Here is a 14708-nt window from a genome sequence, read left to right on the forward strand (position 1 = left end):
GCTGACATACAGCTTGGCTTCGCCGTCCCTGGTCATCTGCAGGTTCAGGAGGGTGGACTTCTAACAGGACTTCGAGTGATGAGTTGAGCCCAAACAACAGAGGCAGAGCTTGTAGCAATATGTCACAGACAGTTCCAACAAGACTTAAACGCTGCAGTTTTAGGAAGGGACATAACTCCCTTGCACTCTGAAAAATAGGGTCTTGTCAAAAAAACTCATCAACTGACAAGGAACAATTTGGGAGGGAGCCTCAGATCCACATATAAAGGCACAGAAAGAAAGGAATGGGCATCAGCACACAGGAATGGTACTTAAATGTGGCCCCATTAGTCACTTCCACAGTAAAACAAGGTATGTGTTAAGCCACAGAACGCCACGTACCAGCACACAGCAGCAATGCTGTTTAGATCTTCTGGATACGGTCTAGAGTTTGGGGATACTCTAGAGAATCAGTGGTTATCCATTAGACCTGAATAATTATAGTTGCAACCTTTTTTCATGCAACAAAGAAATACATTCAGGTCATTATCAATAGAATACAGAAAATATAAATATGGATAGTCTCAGATGGAAACAGAAAATATGTAAACATCACCAAACCTGTAGGCCCTGGTTCTAAGTTATAAGGAATGGGGTGGGGTGTTTCCCACAACTTATAAATATTATTTCCCTTGGGTGAGGCATTTAGTGGGAGTGGTAAAAACCTACTATTGCAAATGTTCAACTTCCAAATGAGGAATATCACACAGAATCAAAATTTAGCACTGCAAATTCTATGGGTTTCTCCACTTACCAGACCTTTTCACCATATACATTTCAGCAGGTTTCACCCGCAAGAATCTGAGGGGAAACTGAGGTTGGGACTACTATCCCACAATTCGTAATTCCAATCCCAGTACAAACTTTTTTTTCCCACAAGATTGGAACTTGGTCCTGGACTCGTAATCATATTTGATGGTGGACGGAGCAGTAGTCAGATGCTCTGCTGTAGAATAACCTTGGTCTCCATTTCCCTTGCATGGAGAGTGCAATCTATATTGTTTTGAACACCATCTTAGGAACAGCAGTGCTCAAAAATATTATATTCCAAGTTATCTCCATTTAACAAAGTTACAATGTCGGCTGGACATTCGATCATTTATAAAAGTTTAACAAATGTGTTGTAAGGTATTTAGTGTCAACGCTTAGACAACTCCCTTTGATCTTTTAGCTTTGTCTGCTTGTCTACCCAGAGAGTCCACTGTAATTCGATACCCAACTTCCTCTCTCAGCCCAAGTACCCAGCTTTTTGGTCTGTAGGAGCACTTATAACTTCATGTAGGTGGAAACTACAATTTCAAATTTTGCAAAATTCTGACTTTTAGAATTTAAAATATCAAAAAGTATAAATAATGTGATGGCCAGGTATAATATTTACAAGAGTGGAGTTACAGCTAATTCGCACATGTTTAATTGAATATTACAGGAGAAAGACAAAAAGCTAAGCTAAATGTGCTAAGAGTGACAGTTTCAAGTATGTGTTTCAGTATGAACGTAAACCCTAGGCCTAGATTTAAAAACGTCAAATTAAGCTCTCAGAACACCACATTTTCCCAATTTGTAAAACACTGCCCAGGAGTTAAAACACTGAGCAGTTGTTTATTTAAAAGCTTTCTGCCACACAACAACAACAATTGTCAAATCTCTTCAAAGACACTTTATACCCACAGTATGGCCCGTGAAATCTAATCATGCCCCAGCATGTGATGAATCTGAATAGGTTTCTTCGCCTGAAACATTAACTAAGGTCCACAATATGGAATGCCCTTTGCGTATGTTAGCTTGACCCAAGAGATACATATTAAGCTCATGGGAGATCTACATTTCACAGTTTGAATACCACTGCTTTAGATGATCACTCATGGATTTAGCCACCCAGGTGTGGGAGCCCAGGTTTTTGTTTAAATATGCTCCTCATTGTTTATGATGGATCTCTTAATTCACCTTAGCCAATTCATGGCAAAAGGTCATCAACACTTTATAAGCTCCACTTCCCTCTTCTCAAGAATGTGGACAATGGTTCTGTAGTTTAAAGCAGCATATTTATGTTTGGGCACAATTATTCTTATTTACATACAATAATTTCTGTAAAATCACTTGTTACCATGTAAGTCTTGAAGTTCTGAAAAAGTTCTACGGACTAATGAACAGGGTTAAAAGGGAAGTGAGGTTCAGAAATGAGCGATGCCATGATTAACTGTGATCCGGGTTGTAATATGAGGATTGTGGTGTTTGTATTTCTTTGAATATCAATATAGGAGGACATTTGAATAAAAGATTTGAAGGATTTATATCCACACTCCATAAGCTAGTAATTTATTTGATTTAGAAATTGAGTAAGAGGGTTATTCAGCAGAGGCTAATAATGGGACAACCACCATACATCAATGGATGCACCATCCTCCCTCCTCATAGATCCCCATTTGCAGTTGGGAGGAACTGCTTAGTTGATGTAGAAGGAATCTCAGCCAGATCAGCAGTTGAAAACATTCTGTCAGCAGGCCAGTCGCCATATGATTGCCATCCTCCTCGCATCAGAAGTAGGGATGGGCGGTAAACTCCGCTCCCCCGCCGAGTTTTACCCATTCTGTGCTACGCCTGGGGCGCAGAGTTCCAGAAAAACTTTGCCAACCGCAGTGTGGCAAAGTTTTCATTGAGCGCAGCTCGCCAACATCAAGTTGGTGAGAGCAAAAGACAAAATTGAGGTCTAGGATAAGTTGCGGCGTGATTTCTCAATGTAAGACGGTCATGGCAGAGCACTACCATTCGCGCTGAAAAAGCTGCCACTTGTGTGGCAAATCTACTCGAGCATCAGAAAGAATCAGCACCCTCAGGTGTGCCGCCTATTGCAGTTCCTGCTGATTTTACAGCTTCCAGTGCTACATATCAGCACTAGCAGCGTGAGACGATGAAATTCTGCAGCTCGTAGAACTCCACGGATTCTCAGTTTTTATGGAACTACAAGAATTCCACAGAGAGAAACTGGGTGAATTCCTTCCACCCCTAATCGGAAGTCCTTTCCTTTTTAGAGTAGGGCTCCGGAGGCTTATGTTTTTCTGCCCGGGATGTCCACGAAAACCACAGCAATCTGCAGCAGGAAACAATACTGTCCCTCATGCAGGGAAAGAAAACTTAATTGCTCTATTTTTCAGAAACATTCTTGGTTTCAGGGTTTGGCTCTAAATAAAGGACTTTGTTTCTGTGAAAGCGCTCCTGTTGTGTTGCAGGAAGCAATTTTAGCAAAATCTTGCCAAGCATGTTGCAGATGGATTGTCAGAAGTGGGATCTCCCTTACCCCAGCAGTCTGGTGGCCCACTCTACAAAAGTGACCCCTTATTTATTTGAATGTACCACTCTTAACACATTGTCATTCCAACTTAAAACTGATGGATTATGGGGGAGGCTAGGTATCTTATTGTTTAGGCAAAAGTCCTGTATCCCAGGATCTACTCTAAAATCATACTTCTTAAATTCCTAGGTGAATCTACGTTCCTGCTTTCATTTGACAATTGTAATTTACCTGTGCTAGTGATTCTAATGCATGCACAACAGTGCTGCTTCTCTAACAGCATATGTTCAGGGTTCTACACTTGCATATTTTCCTAACTAACAAACCTGCTTCTTTTCCATCACACTTGTGCTTTCTATGAGTAAGCAGTCATGCAAAGTGGCTGCATAGCTCGGTGTGTTGATACATTTAATCTGTACAACCTGTGGTACAGGTCATTAGATCCTCATTAGTTGACTCAGCCATTATTGTTTCTCAGGTTAATACAATTCCAGCAATTAGGTTGAGTAATCATAACACTTCTTAAGTACAGGTCTACTAATCTTCAAGACTGTGCTAACAAGTGCTATATAAAATCGCATTTTTATTTTGCTTTCCTTTGAAATACTTGACATATAGCCACTCATTCTTGTGACAATTCAAATTTAGCTCAAGTGCATTAGAGCACCTTACAACAAAATCATACATCACTACACATAGCCCTGCTTTTGTCAGGCACTGGAAGATTAAGTGATTTGTTCACAATCACAGGAAGTTGAGCCTAAGCTGGTAGTCCTACCTGGTTCCCCATGTAACAAAGTCAGCAGCTCTAGCCACTATACCACATCACTTGCCATGTGCACTTCCTCTACCCATAGCATGGATAGTCAACACCTACAGACAAGGAGAAATATGAGCTAGTGTGCATGTTATCAGCTTTAAAACCAAGAGAATCGAGACCCAAAAACAAGTTGACGTTCTTGATGCAAGTTTTATTTCGAAACGCAGGAAATATCTATTTGAAACTGCCGACTTTGCAGCTCTTGGTCACAATGTATCATCTAGCACAAACCGTTAAGAAATTTGGGCCTTTACATTTTTCTAGGACTTCAATTAAGTACAAGCCCTCCTTCTTGGAGCTCTCCAAATTACACATCTACAGGACCTCGAACAACCTTCCTGAGTTGCACCTAACACACTCAAGTGGCACTTTTAATAAATCAGGTAATTTATACCAAGAAAGGCCTTTGCAGTCTTGTCTTTCTTCTAAGTTTTCTCCTTTTCCCACCTTTACAAAAGCAAGCATGACTCAATTCTCTACTTACGTGCCAGTGGTATGTTCCGCTGTACTAGGGGCCCCTGAATGGGCTGGTTCAAGTCTTTGTTCACTGCAATGAATGCTGTGAGTGAACAGATAACTCCTGACTGCAGGCTCGTCTCCAGAATTCTTTTCTTCACATCTTTATCACTGTTGGTTCCTGTCTCCAAGTCACAAACTATATTCTTTGCTGCTAGACGGTGAATGGGGAGTCTAGGAAGAGAATGAAACTGGAATTACTGGTTCATTAAAACTTTTTTCCTCTTGAAATCTTTTTATTGATTTTTTTACTTCAAGCTCACAGTACATTAAATAGTTAAGTGTTCAACAGCATCACCACTTGAGCATCCCCTTCTAAAGTCCAAATATCCAACCAACTCAACTTTAACTGACCCCAAGCTAATGAATCCCCTCAAGTATGCAAGAGCCTATGGGAGGGTCTGAGTAGGGGCCAGGAGATGATGAAGCACGAAGGAGGGCCCCCTGCCATCCCATCCTATGGCTGTACCCACCCCAGATCTCTCGCCAACTCTCCCAAAGTGTGCCCCTACTACCCCATCGCAGGAGTCTGGTGCATTTATGTTGTCTTCCCACGATTTCAAAGCTGGCGACTACCTCCTGCCAAAGTTCAGCTGTCTTCTTTCGAAGTCACCTATACCGGTTCATTAAGGTTAAACTAAAAATAGGCCTACTTGCTTAAAGTAGTATATTATGATAGGCTCTTCATGGGTCAGTGATAATGGATTCTCCAGGCTCCATGTGGTTCACTATTCCAAAATCCTTAGCCATTGCAGTCATCTAGTTAGCCTGTGGATTCAAAGACCAGGGGAAAAAGACAAAGATGTTGTGCCACCAACCTTCCTGAACCAGAGGTTCACAAGGATGGACTAGTATCACAGTTGTCGCACACCAGTCAGTCGGTGTAAAGTACTTTTGATATATGCAATTAAATATCAGGAAAATGTTAGCACAGATAGCTATCAGAAATGAAAACGGGATAGTATATACCCTATATTATAGAAGTGCTAAAAGGTGCCTGCATTTGAATTTCTGACACTATGCTATATCGATATTAAAAATAGAAAACAAAAAAAAATCTAATTTTGTATTAAAGGCTAATAAGACCTTCTCCTTCAATTTCTGCTGATTTGCCAGAAAGACATAAAATCCCCTCATAATTCTCTTCAGGAGCGCACTTGTGAATGCACCCGTTGTAGAGTTTGTGTTATTCCATAGGCAGGGCCCTCAGGTGACTGGCATAGTGACACCTAGAACTGAAAAGTCCTTGTGTGAGAATCTGAAACTTGGAGTTCTTATACACTATTTAACTTAGAAATGGGAGCATTTCCTGTACCTCCATTCCCAGACATCAGGTCAGAACATTTTAAGATGTACCTTGTCTGAGGTAAAGAAAAAATAATGCACGGACTGTACATGCGATTAGCAGAGTGGCTAACGTTCACATGCTACGGTACAAATAATATTGCTGAATAAAGTCAACGACAAACATCAATTAAATGTATATTCACAAGGTCTACACGCGCAATTCAAAATCCTCCTGATCCAACAACACTGTCACAATAAGGATTCATTAGTACTTCCTTTTTTTGTTTAGCTCTACCACAGGCATTAGGGATCATTGGTCATAGGTCATAAACAATAACCCAACACCGGGGGTCTGAATCTCGGATTGTGGATGTAAGACCATGGATTCCTCTACCTGAAGTACATGCTTGAGAACATGAGCTAAGGCAAATCAAGCAAGGATATTTCCCACTCAAAGCAGACTTCCGCGGACAGCAGGGTTACCGATGGTAAAAGAGGCCACAATGAAGTCATCAACCATGCAGACTCTGAGGATGAGGGTCTGGCCTCTGAGGGCCCCTATGTTGAGGGGCTTGTGGATGATCTTTCGTTTCAAACCTTTCTTGATGACAGTACAATGAGAAGGAGGCTTAGCAAAAGTATCCACAGAAGAAGCAAGAGATTCCTTGACAGACGCCAGCAGGAACGCAGAGCGGATCCGCGCCACAGGAGAGGACAAGGGGATCAGGAATAGGCACAGCACATAACTGATTTCATTACGAAAGTGGATTCCTTTAGCAGAATAAAATTTTAAGTTTATTTCCAGATGTGTGATTGGAATTATGCTCCCTTTTAGAGCACGTGTACCGAGTTTTCGAAGAACCAGGTAAGGCAGCTGCAGCACTATAAGAAGATGTACAATTTGAGGAAAGACATACTCTCCCTCACTCACTAAAGCAGAGAAGCAACATATCCTGCCTATCAATGAAATAATTGGGAGAAAACTAGAACGAATATCACAATGTTCTGGAATGTGTACGAGATGGCGACTAGATGAATTTCATATGATTGTTGTTAGCAAAGAGTTTCTTGAGGCCACATCTTGCAGTTTTTGAAGAGTATTTGTGTTATATTCTGTTCAGTTCAAAACACATTATAAAGGAATTATCTCACTTCTGCTTGTGTTTTTTCTGGTATTGAGCATCAGAACCAGGAGACTCCTGAAGGACCACACACCAAAAGAAAGACAATACTAGGAAAAAGCCTAAATAAATCTGATGAAGCAATTTTACATTCCATGAAAGCAAATTGATTTTGCAAATGATTAAAATAGTCAGATATACTGGGGAACAATCTGGCACAATACTACAGAGTAACAATCTGAAGACAGTCTCCTAGGGCAGACCACTGTAACTCCAGGCCAATCCAGAAAGACTCATACGAGGCAGATAGGCTGCTGTAATAAATGTGTTTCCTAAATACTACTATGTTAAGTGTATAGAGGACTCTCAGACAGAACATGAGCAATATTTCATGGAATTGGAATGTGAGGAAACTCCAAAGCTGTGGAATGGAGGTTTATATTTGAACTCGAGGCTCCCTCAGGCTAGCCTCAGCCACTGAAAAAGCTCAAGCTGCTCGAAATAGCATCCCATTGTACAGAAGTTTAAAAGCAGACTGGATATTTATTGTGGGTCCTCAAGATATCAATTTCCAAAGAAAATTTGCCAAGGACACTGGAAAGCCCTCTGTGTACTAAAAGGAAGTCAAAGGTTTAGGTTCAATTTCTAACTTTTGGCATCAATGTGACAGTGAAGCATTCAGAGTTGGCTACTGCGGACAATAATGGGACAGTGAGCATTAAAAGTTGTCTACTACCGACAATAATGGGACAGTGGAGCATTAAGAGTAGTCTACTACCGACAAACCTGAACTGCAAGTATGAGCAAGTCTCTCTATAAATGGACAATGGTCTGTTCAGGGTCAAATCACTAGTCAAGACCATAAAGATTTACCAACCAGCCTTAAATACTCTCAACAGCACATGCATTTGTATTTTGACGTCAAAATACAGTAAACATTGAATACTGCTAGGTTTCATAGAAAGGAGTCAGATTCAGATTCATTAGTCTTTATTCGATAATTTACCATCATAAAAGACACAGTACATACATAAAAGTGTCAATAAGAAGGTTTAACACCATAAAAACAGACAATTCATACAAAATGTAATACCAAACATCATCGAATCCTAACACTATAGAGATAAAAATGATAAAAATCAATCATATGAAACATTACACAACCAGATACTAGATCTGGTTCCTCAACAGCCACCAGTTTTTTTCCTCCTCAATGCCCAGGACCAGCTCAGATAATTTGCAATAGCAATGACTATATCAGCACGAGTATTTGTTATCAGGATGCGCATAACTGTCATACAGGATCTAGAGCCAAGGTTAGCGCACAATGGCTTCAGCCACCTGCGGCGAGGGCCCTTGCAAACCGTAGATGAGATATTGACTCTTCCCTAGAATGGCAAAATGGACAAAAAAAAGATACCTGTGAGCGACGTACTACTCGCCATTGACAGGGTCTTTTTAGTTATCATATCCCAGTAGAGCTCTTTGTAATAATTTTTACTTGGGAATGTATTCCCTACTGGGTCATCCCACAGATGGCTAAGGCCCATTTCGAACAAATTATACTTAATCTTCTGAAGCCATTTAATTTTAGAAGCCAAGTCAGCGTTCCTGACGTGCATCATTGCATTAGCATAAGGTGCCAATTCCGTGGTAGTCCACAAACTCCTCCAATAAGCTAAGGGTCTAAAACCTGCGAGCTCCTGAAAGAAAATACAACCTAGGTCTAAAAGCAGAGGTTTAATAGGTGTTGATTGAGGGAGGGCAGTCAGGGAATCTTAAAAACTTGTTTTGCGCTTGGACTAAGGGTGATAGATTTTCAAACCCCCAAAGTTCAGCTACAGCTGGCCCTATAGGTAGTATGTGACAATCTATGTTTTTTTAATAGGGCTCCCCCTAGCTGATGGTGCCTAAGAACTAAAAGATCAAGTTGGGGCGCCCAGTTCATCTTCCTACCCATAGTTACCCCTAAATAGGTAAAGGTATTGGTTTGCTCTAATGATGCATTATCCATAACTACTCTGCATTTAACAGATTTATATCTATGCAATACCATGAACTTGGTTGTCAACATTCACTACCAGCTCATGGTCTTTGCAGAAAACTTTAAATTGATCAAGGGCACGTTGCAGACCAGACTGGGTTTTTGATAAAATTAATGTGTTGTCTGCAAACATTAGTAAAGGAACCCTTGATCCGGCAAGAGATGGAGCATCTGTTGGAAAATTAGAATTATATGCAATGACGCTATTTATCAATAGGGAAAAAGGGTAGGAGCATGGACACACCCTTGCCGCACACCTTTATTGACTGGGAAACAGACAGTTCACCCTGCTGCCCCCACCTTACTGGAGCATAATTTGCCTCATGCAGTTTGATAATAAAACCAAGAATTTCTAAAGGCATCCCAGCTCCATTAATGAGTCCCACAGCTTATAGCGAGGGACTAAGTCAAATGCGGATTTTAAATCAAGAAATGCTGCATAAAGAGTTCCCCCTGCTAAAATCACAGTAGACCAATAGAGCATCGTAAATTGAAAAACTTGATCAACTGTGCTCACGTGGGGTCAACAGCCCGCTTGATAGGTAGATAAAGCATTCTGATCTAGAATCCATTCATTAACTCTACCTAATACAAGTCTCGCAGCTATTTTTTGTAGTTTATCAATTAAGCTTATCAGCCTGTAATTGCTGGGACTGGCGCGGTCTCCCTTTTTGTATATGGGGATAATTTCGGCCCATCGCCAGGTGTCTGGTTTTGGCGCACCTCTAGCAATAGCATTTACGATGATAAAAATATATTCAATCCAAATCTTCCTATCCAGTTTATAGAGGTCGGCCGGAATGCAATGTGGGCCGGGGCCCTCCCTGCAGGAACCCGGTCTAAAACTCTGTCTATCTCTCCTTTGGTAAAGACAAGAACTGCCTCAGCATGAACCTCGGGGTACTTAGTGCCAATGCTGAGTGAGGAAGCAAATTGGCCTTGAAAGTGCTGGACCCAAAGTTCGGGAGGGACATTGTTGACTGGTGTAGTTCCGGTCATATGACTGCCCCATTTAAATAATTCCCAAAATTTGGTCCAGGTCTTCCCATTTGAGGCATTAGTTAGACTTACCCATCTGTCCTCATCATAATCTTTCTTCGCCTTCAGTTGTACCTTCTTATAATTTGCCCTTGCTACTTTAACCTGTTGGGGGACTCCCATCTTTATTGCATTAGAGAGGTGTCGAAATGCAATACCACATGCCTCGTTGTACCACTTGGACGCTTTTTTGAAGGGAGGCTTGTACGGTTTTCTGATTTTTGTAAACAATGACTTTAATTTTAGAAAATGATCCTCATGAATCTTCGTGAGGTCTGAGGAACAATTACCATTGGCATCTAGAGAACTCATCAATGAGAGTATCTCTTCCGTGGATGACCTAATCTGCTTTTGTAAACTTTCGTCCTCTGAGACTACTGCCCATTTTAACCGGCAGCAGTCTTGGGACATAATCACCTCACCTATCTTAGATAGGGTGTCAACCATTGATGGGTATGATCCAGTCCTAGTTAGGGTCAGCAGTAAAGGATCATGATCACTCTCTAGTCTGTGGTGAACCACCATATCCACAAGTCTAGCCTAGAATTCTAAACTTTTAAATATGTAATCAATCCTACTACTTCTGGTACCATTGTAAAATGTGACACAATCTTCCGCATCCGAGGGGGTGCTCCCATTAGTAGCTCTAATCCCAAGCCCTAGGGATAGACTTTTCAATTTGAGTGCCGCCTCCGTCCATTTATTAATTGGTTTCAACGAAAGGAGAGGCACCCCCCCCAATTCTGATCCTCCTTCTTACTAAGGCTGCAGTCATCTATACCTAATGGCTTGACGGTGCAATTGAAATCACCTTCAATAACAAAGACACTAGAGCCATCCAAGCCGTCCATAAATGTGTCTAGGTAGGCTATAGGTGGTGAGGCTTTCCCACCCGGTAACCCTCGCGCACACATTGATTAGTATAAGGTCCGGCTCACCCTTAAAACAGATCTTAATAGGAAGGATATCAGGACTATTTATTGATAGTTCGTTTATTTGGTGCAATGCCTGTTGCTTAACCCATATGACCAGTCCCCCACTAGGTCTCCCCTTTCTGTTTGCGATTGCCACTTTACCATAAGCCAGATAACCTGGGCGGCAAATCCTATCTAAAGACCAGGTCTCCTGTAAGGCAATAAAATCGTACCCCCCCCCCCCCCAACAAAGCACGACCAATCAGAGGACAGAGTTTTATGGAGCAAACCTGCGATGTTCCAAGATAAGGAAAATGCGGGATGATGAGAGCTAGCTAGGTCAACCTGTGATAGTGCCGGGCCATAATCGGATTCTTGGTCTCCAAGCCGTAAAGTCTGTCCGCTAAATCTAAATCAGTAATGGGAGGACAAGCAGAACATGCTACCAATATCGAGGTGGAAGAATTAGTCAATCACATGAATCCATGTCGGAAAGGGGGGCAAATCTATTGGACAAGGGGACCTCTTGTGATCTATTGGTTAATCCTAGATGAGCCCAGGGTCGCCTATCCATCTCAAGGCGATTTGAAACAGTGTGATTTGACCCTGGTTTATAAAAGTACCCTAACGGTACAATAGACACCCTATCCATAAATCTACCCTTCACTCCACGCAGATTATCCAACAGGAATTTTGTTGTATACACATTATTAAAGTGAACAACAACACAATCACCATGCTCTTCCTTCCTAGAAGGACCAATCCACGATGTTTGCTGGCCATGATCATACACTTGTCAACTCCCTCCTCCCAGAGCCCAGCCTCCCTAAGTCGAATATTAAACCAGTGCAAAGCTTTGCACAATAGTTGATCTGTGGTTTCAGACTGAGTTTCCCGCAGACGTGGCATGTTTCTCAAGACCGCTACTAAGGGAGTTGCAGCCGGAGGCAAATTAAGAACCGAAGAGTTAATTTGTACAGCATTATGTCCCAAACCTCTCAGTCCTTCTGACCCGTTGGGTATACAGGCTTGTGGATCCGGGAGACAAGTATTGCAGATATTGTCCCTTCTTAGAGCTGTTGTATCTCTGCCTTCCCCCGGAGTGCTTACTGTGGATTGTGCACATTCACTGGATTGATTCCCTGGGTCACCATCAACCCTGAGCACAACAGCTGTTGCTGCGGCTGGGTTAGTTGGTATCATTGCGACAGTTGATTCCATAGTGGTCTTACTTGTGGACTGTATATTCGAAGCATCTGAAGTTGCCACCACATTCCCCTGGTTAGTGTTTAAATTCATAAATGTTTGCTTAGGATCAATAAGGAGGCCCGCAAAACCTGACTTAACCAGAGATTCGTAATTGTCCAGACGTTCCTCTATCCTAACCAGTCTATGTGTAATAGGAGTTAACAAGGTTGTTAAAGTACTCAAGTTTCCTCCGCAGTTCTTGAACACAGATCACGTTAGTACCACTCACAGATGCATGGTTAAAATCAGAATAAACGGAGTCGACGTTATCTATTAAACTGCCCTCCTCAGTTAAAACACGATCACAATTTTTATTTGGCCTAGCCACTTTTGCTGTACAGGGCCTTTGTGGGCCTCCTCCCCGCTTCCTTTTCACTGCCGGTTCAAGAGTCAATCGATTAGTGGTGTTATTTGTAATTGGGGACCTAGTAGATGCTCGTGTAGACATGTTGGCAGCAGTTTTATTTTGGGCCGATGGCGACTTTAGGGAGTCCTCTGTTGGTCCAGGGGGGTTAGGGACTTCAGCGCCCTCCTCATTATTAGTCGAAAGTATGGTAGAAACTACAGCTTGGGAGCTGGTGAACAAGCTGTACCTATTGACCCTAAAGAGGATCTTTTATTTAATAACGGGTCCAAAGATAACTGGCGCTCAGTCATCTGAATCTCCTTTTCCAAAACAGAGGTGGCCCTGAGGATGAACTGATCAAGCGTCCCCGCCATGCTACCACCGTGAGGGGTACCTAGCTTTTTCCCTTAACGTCTACTCATCTTGGTGAACCTATAGATACTTGACCCAGGCAGTCAAAAAGGGACAAAAATAGTCTTAGAAGATTTAGAAAGTGATATCCAACTAACCTTACACGATGGAGGCGTTTAGAGGGGGGGCCCAGGCTGGCCTCTTCCGGGCACAGACGGGCCCACCCTTGGCCCGGGCTTTGCCTGGCGTACGCCTGCCCTGCCAAGCGGGACTGGCGAGGCGCTAAATAGGCTGTGGGCTGTGGCGGTGGTTGCGCGGCTCAGGTGCGGGCGTGTCCTCTGGCCCCCTAGCACATGGAGTCTCGCAAGAGCAGTGTCCAAGACCGTGTCCTCTTCCACAAGCGCTGGGGCTCCCGTGAAGTGGGAGCGGCGAGGCGCTAAATAGGCTGTAGGCTGTGGCGGTGGATGCGCGGCTAGGGTACGGGATTGTCCTCTGGCCCCCTGGGACATGGAGTCTCGCAAGAGCAGTGTCCAAGACCGTGTCCTCTCTTCAACAAGCGCTGCGGGTGAGGCGCTCCCCAGTCAAATTACCAGTGCAGTCATCTCTACTTTTGCCTGCACAGGGACAGTTGAACATTTACTAACATCTAGTATTGGCGCTGCTTCGCGCACACATCTAGCTGTAAATGAATGATGGGCTAAACAACAACTCCAATATGAATAACTGAATGAATAGATATTTGATTGTGTGATTACTTAAAACCATTACAATATACAAAATTAAAACATGCAGCAAAAAGATTGGAATTATAAAAAGTGAAAGTTAAAAAAAGTCCTAGTGTTTGGAACCAGGCCATCAAGGAGATATGTGGATAGTCGGTTTTAACATAATAACTAAGAATCATAATTACAACATTGGTGCCCAAAGCAGCCCCTTAATCAAATTGACTGTTCAGGAATAAAGAGAGCCCTCCCTTGGTTCATCAGGATGTTTATCAGTCTCTGCCTGAGCCAACTTATCTTTCAAAAGTGTCCGAGTATGATGTACAAATTTACCAAAGTTGGCCATATTCTTCACAATGTCCAAGGAGAAGAGTTGGCAAACCGCCTCCATTGTATTGTGGGTGCCCAGTTGGAGTAATATGGTCTGAGGTAGATTGAATGGACTAGCCGCAAGGCAGGGCAACATAGCAAAACATGTACCAAGGACTCCCTTTTGTAGTTACATAGACTACATGCTGTAATAATCAACAGAGCTTTCCAAGATTGATATAGTTCTTTTAGCAGGAGCGGGTAGAGTCTTACGGCTAAGATCCGATTTAGTGCTCGTCTCCCCATGGTCTACGTGAGATGAGGCTGTTGGGTATGTAAAATTAGTGGGAGGCATAGGGTTTCATGAAAATCTCTGGCTGCCAGGGATTCCATGTCCAAAGTGGAAGAGCAGGAGCGTAATTGCCTTTGTATTACTGAGTTGATGGTTGCATAGTTGATGAAGCTTGTTTCCCAGTTCTCAGTCGCTGGTTGCAACAGACCTTTAGCTGTGGAAAGGTTGGTTGACCAGGGACTACTCAGTTTTGAGAAGATACATTTAATGAGGGCCCTAATGAAGTTCTCGGCCACCACAGTTGCCAGGTAGAATTATTTTATCAAGGCAGCTAGCCCCTCTAATTTTTGCTGAATAAGTCCAAATTCAAGA

General features: G+C 42.5%; 1 protein-coding gene across 1 annotated transcript in view; it reads right to left on the minus strand.

Moving 5' to 3' along the window:
* LOC144791612 (von Willebrand factor A domain-containing protein 5A-like) overlaps nt 1-14708 on the minus strand; it is a 680207-nt gene that overhangs the window by 398553 nt on the left and 266946 nt on the right. Inside the window, exon 13 of the mRNA XM_078666339.1 lies at nt 4633-4838. Coding sequence (XP_078522465.1) covers nt 4633-4838 — 206 coding nt within the window. The remainder of the gene's footprint in view (nt 1-4632; nt 4839-14708) is intronic.

The sequence above is a fragment of the Lissotriton helveticus genome, chromosome 11 (genome assembly GCF_964261635.1).
Source record: "Lissotriton helveticus chromosome 11, aLisHel1.1, whole genome shotgun sequence".
NCBI classification, from domain to species: Eukaryota; Metazoa; Chordata; class Amphibia; order Caudata; family Salamandridae; genus Lissotriton; species Lissotriton helveticus.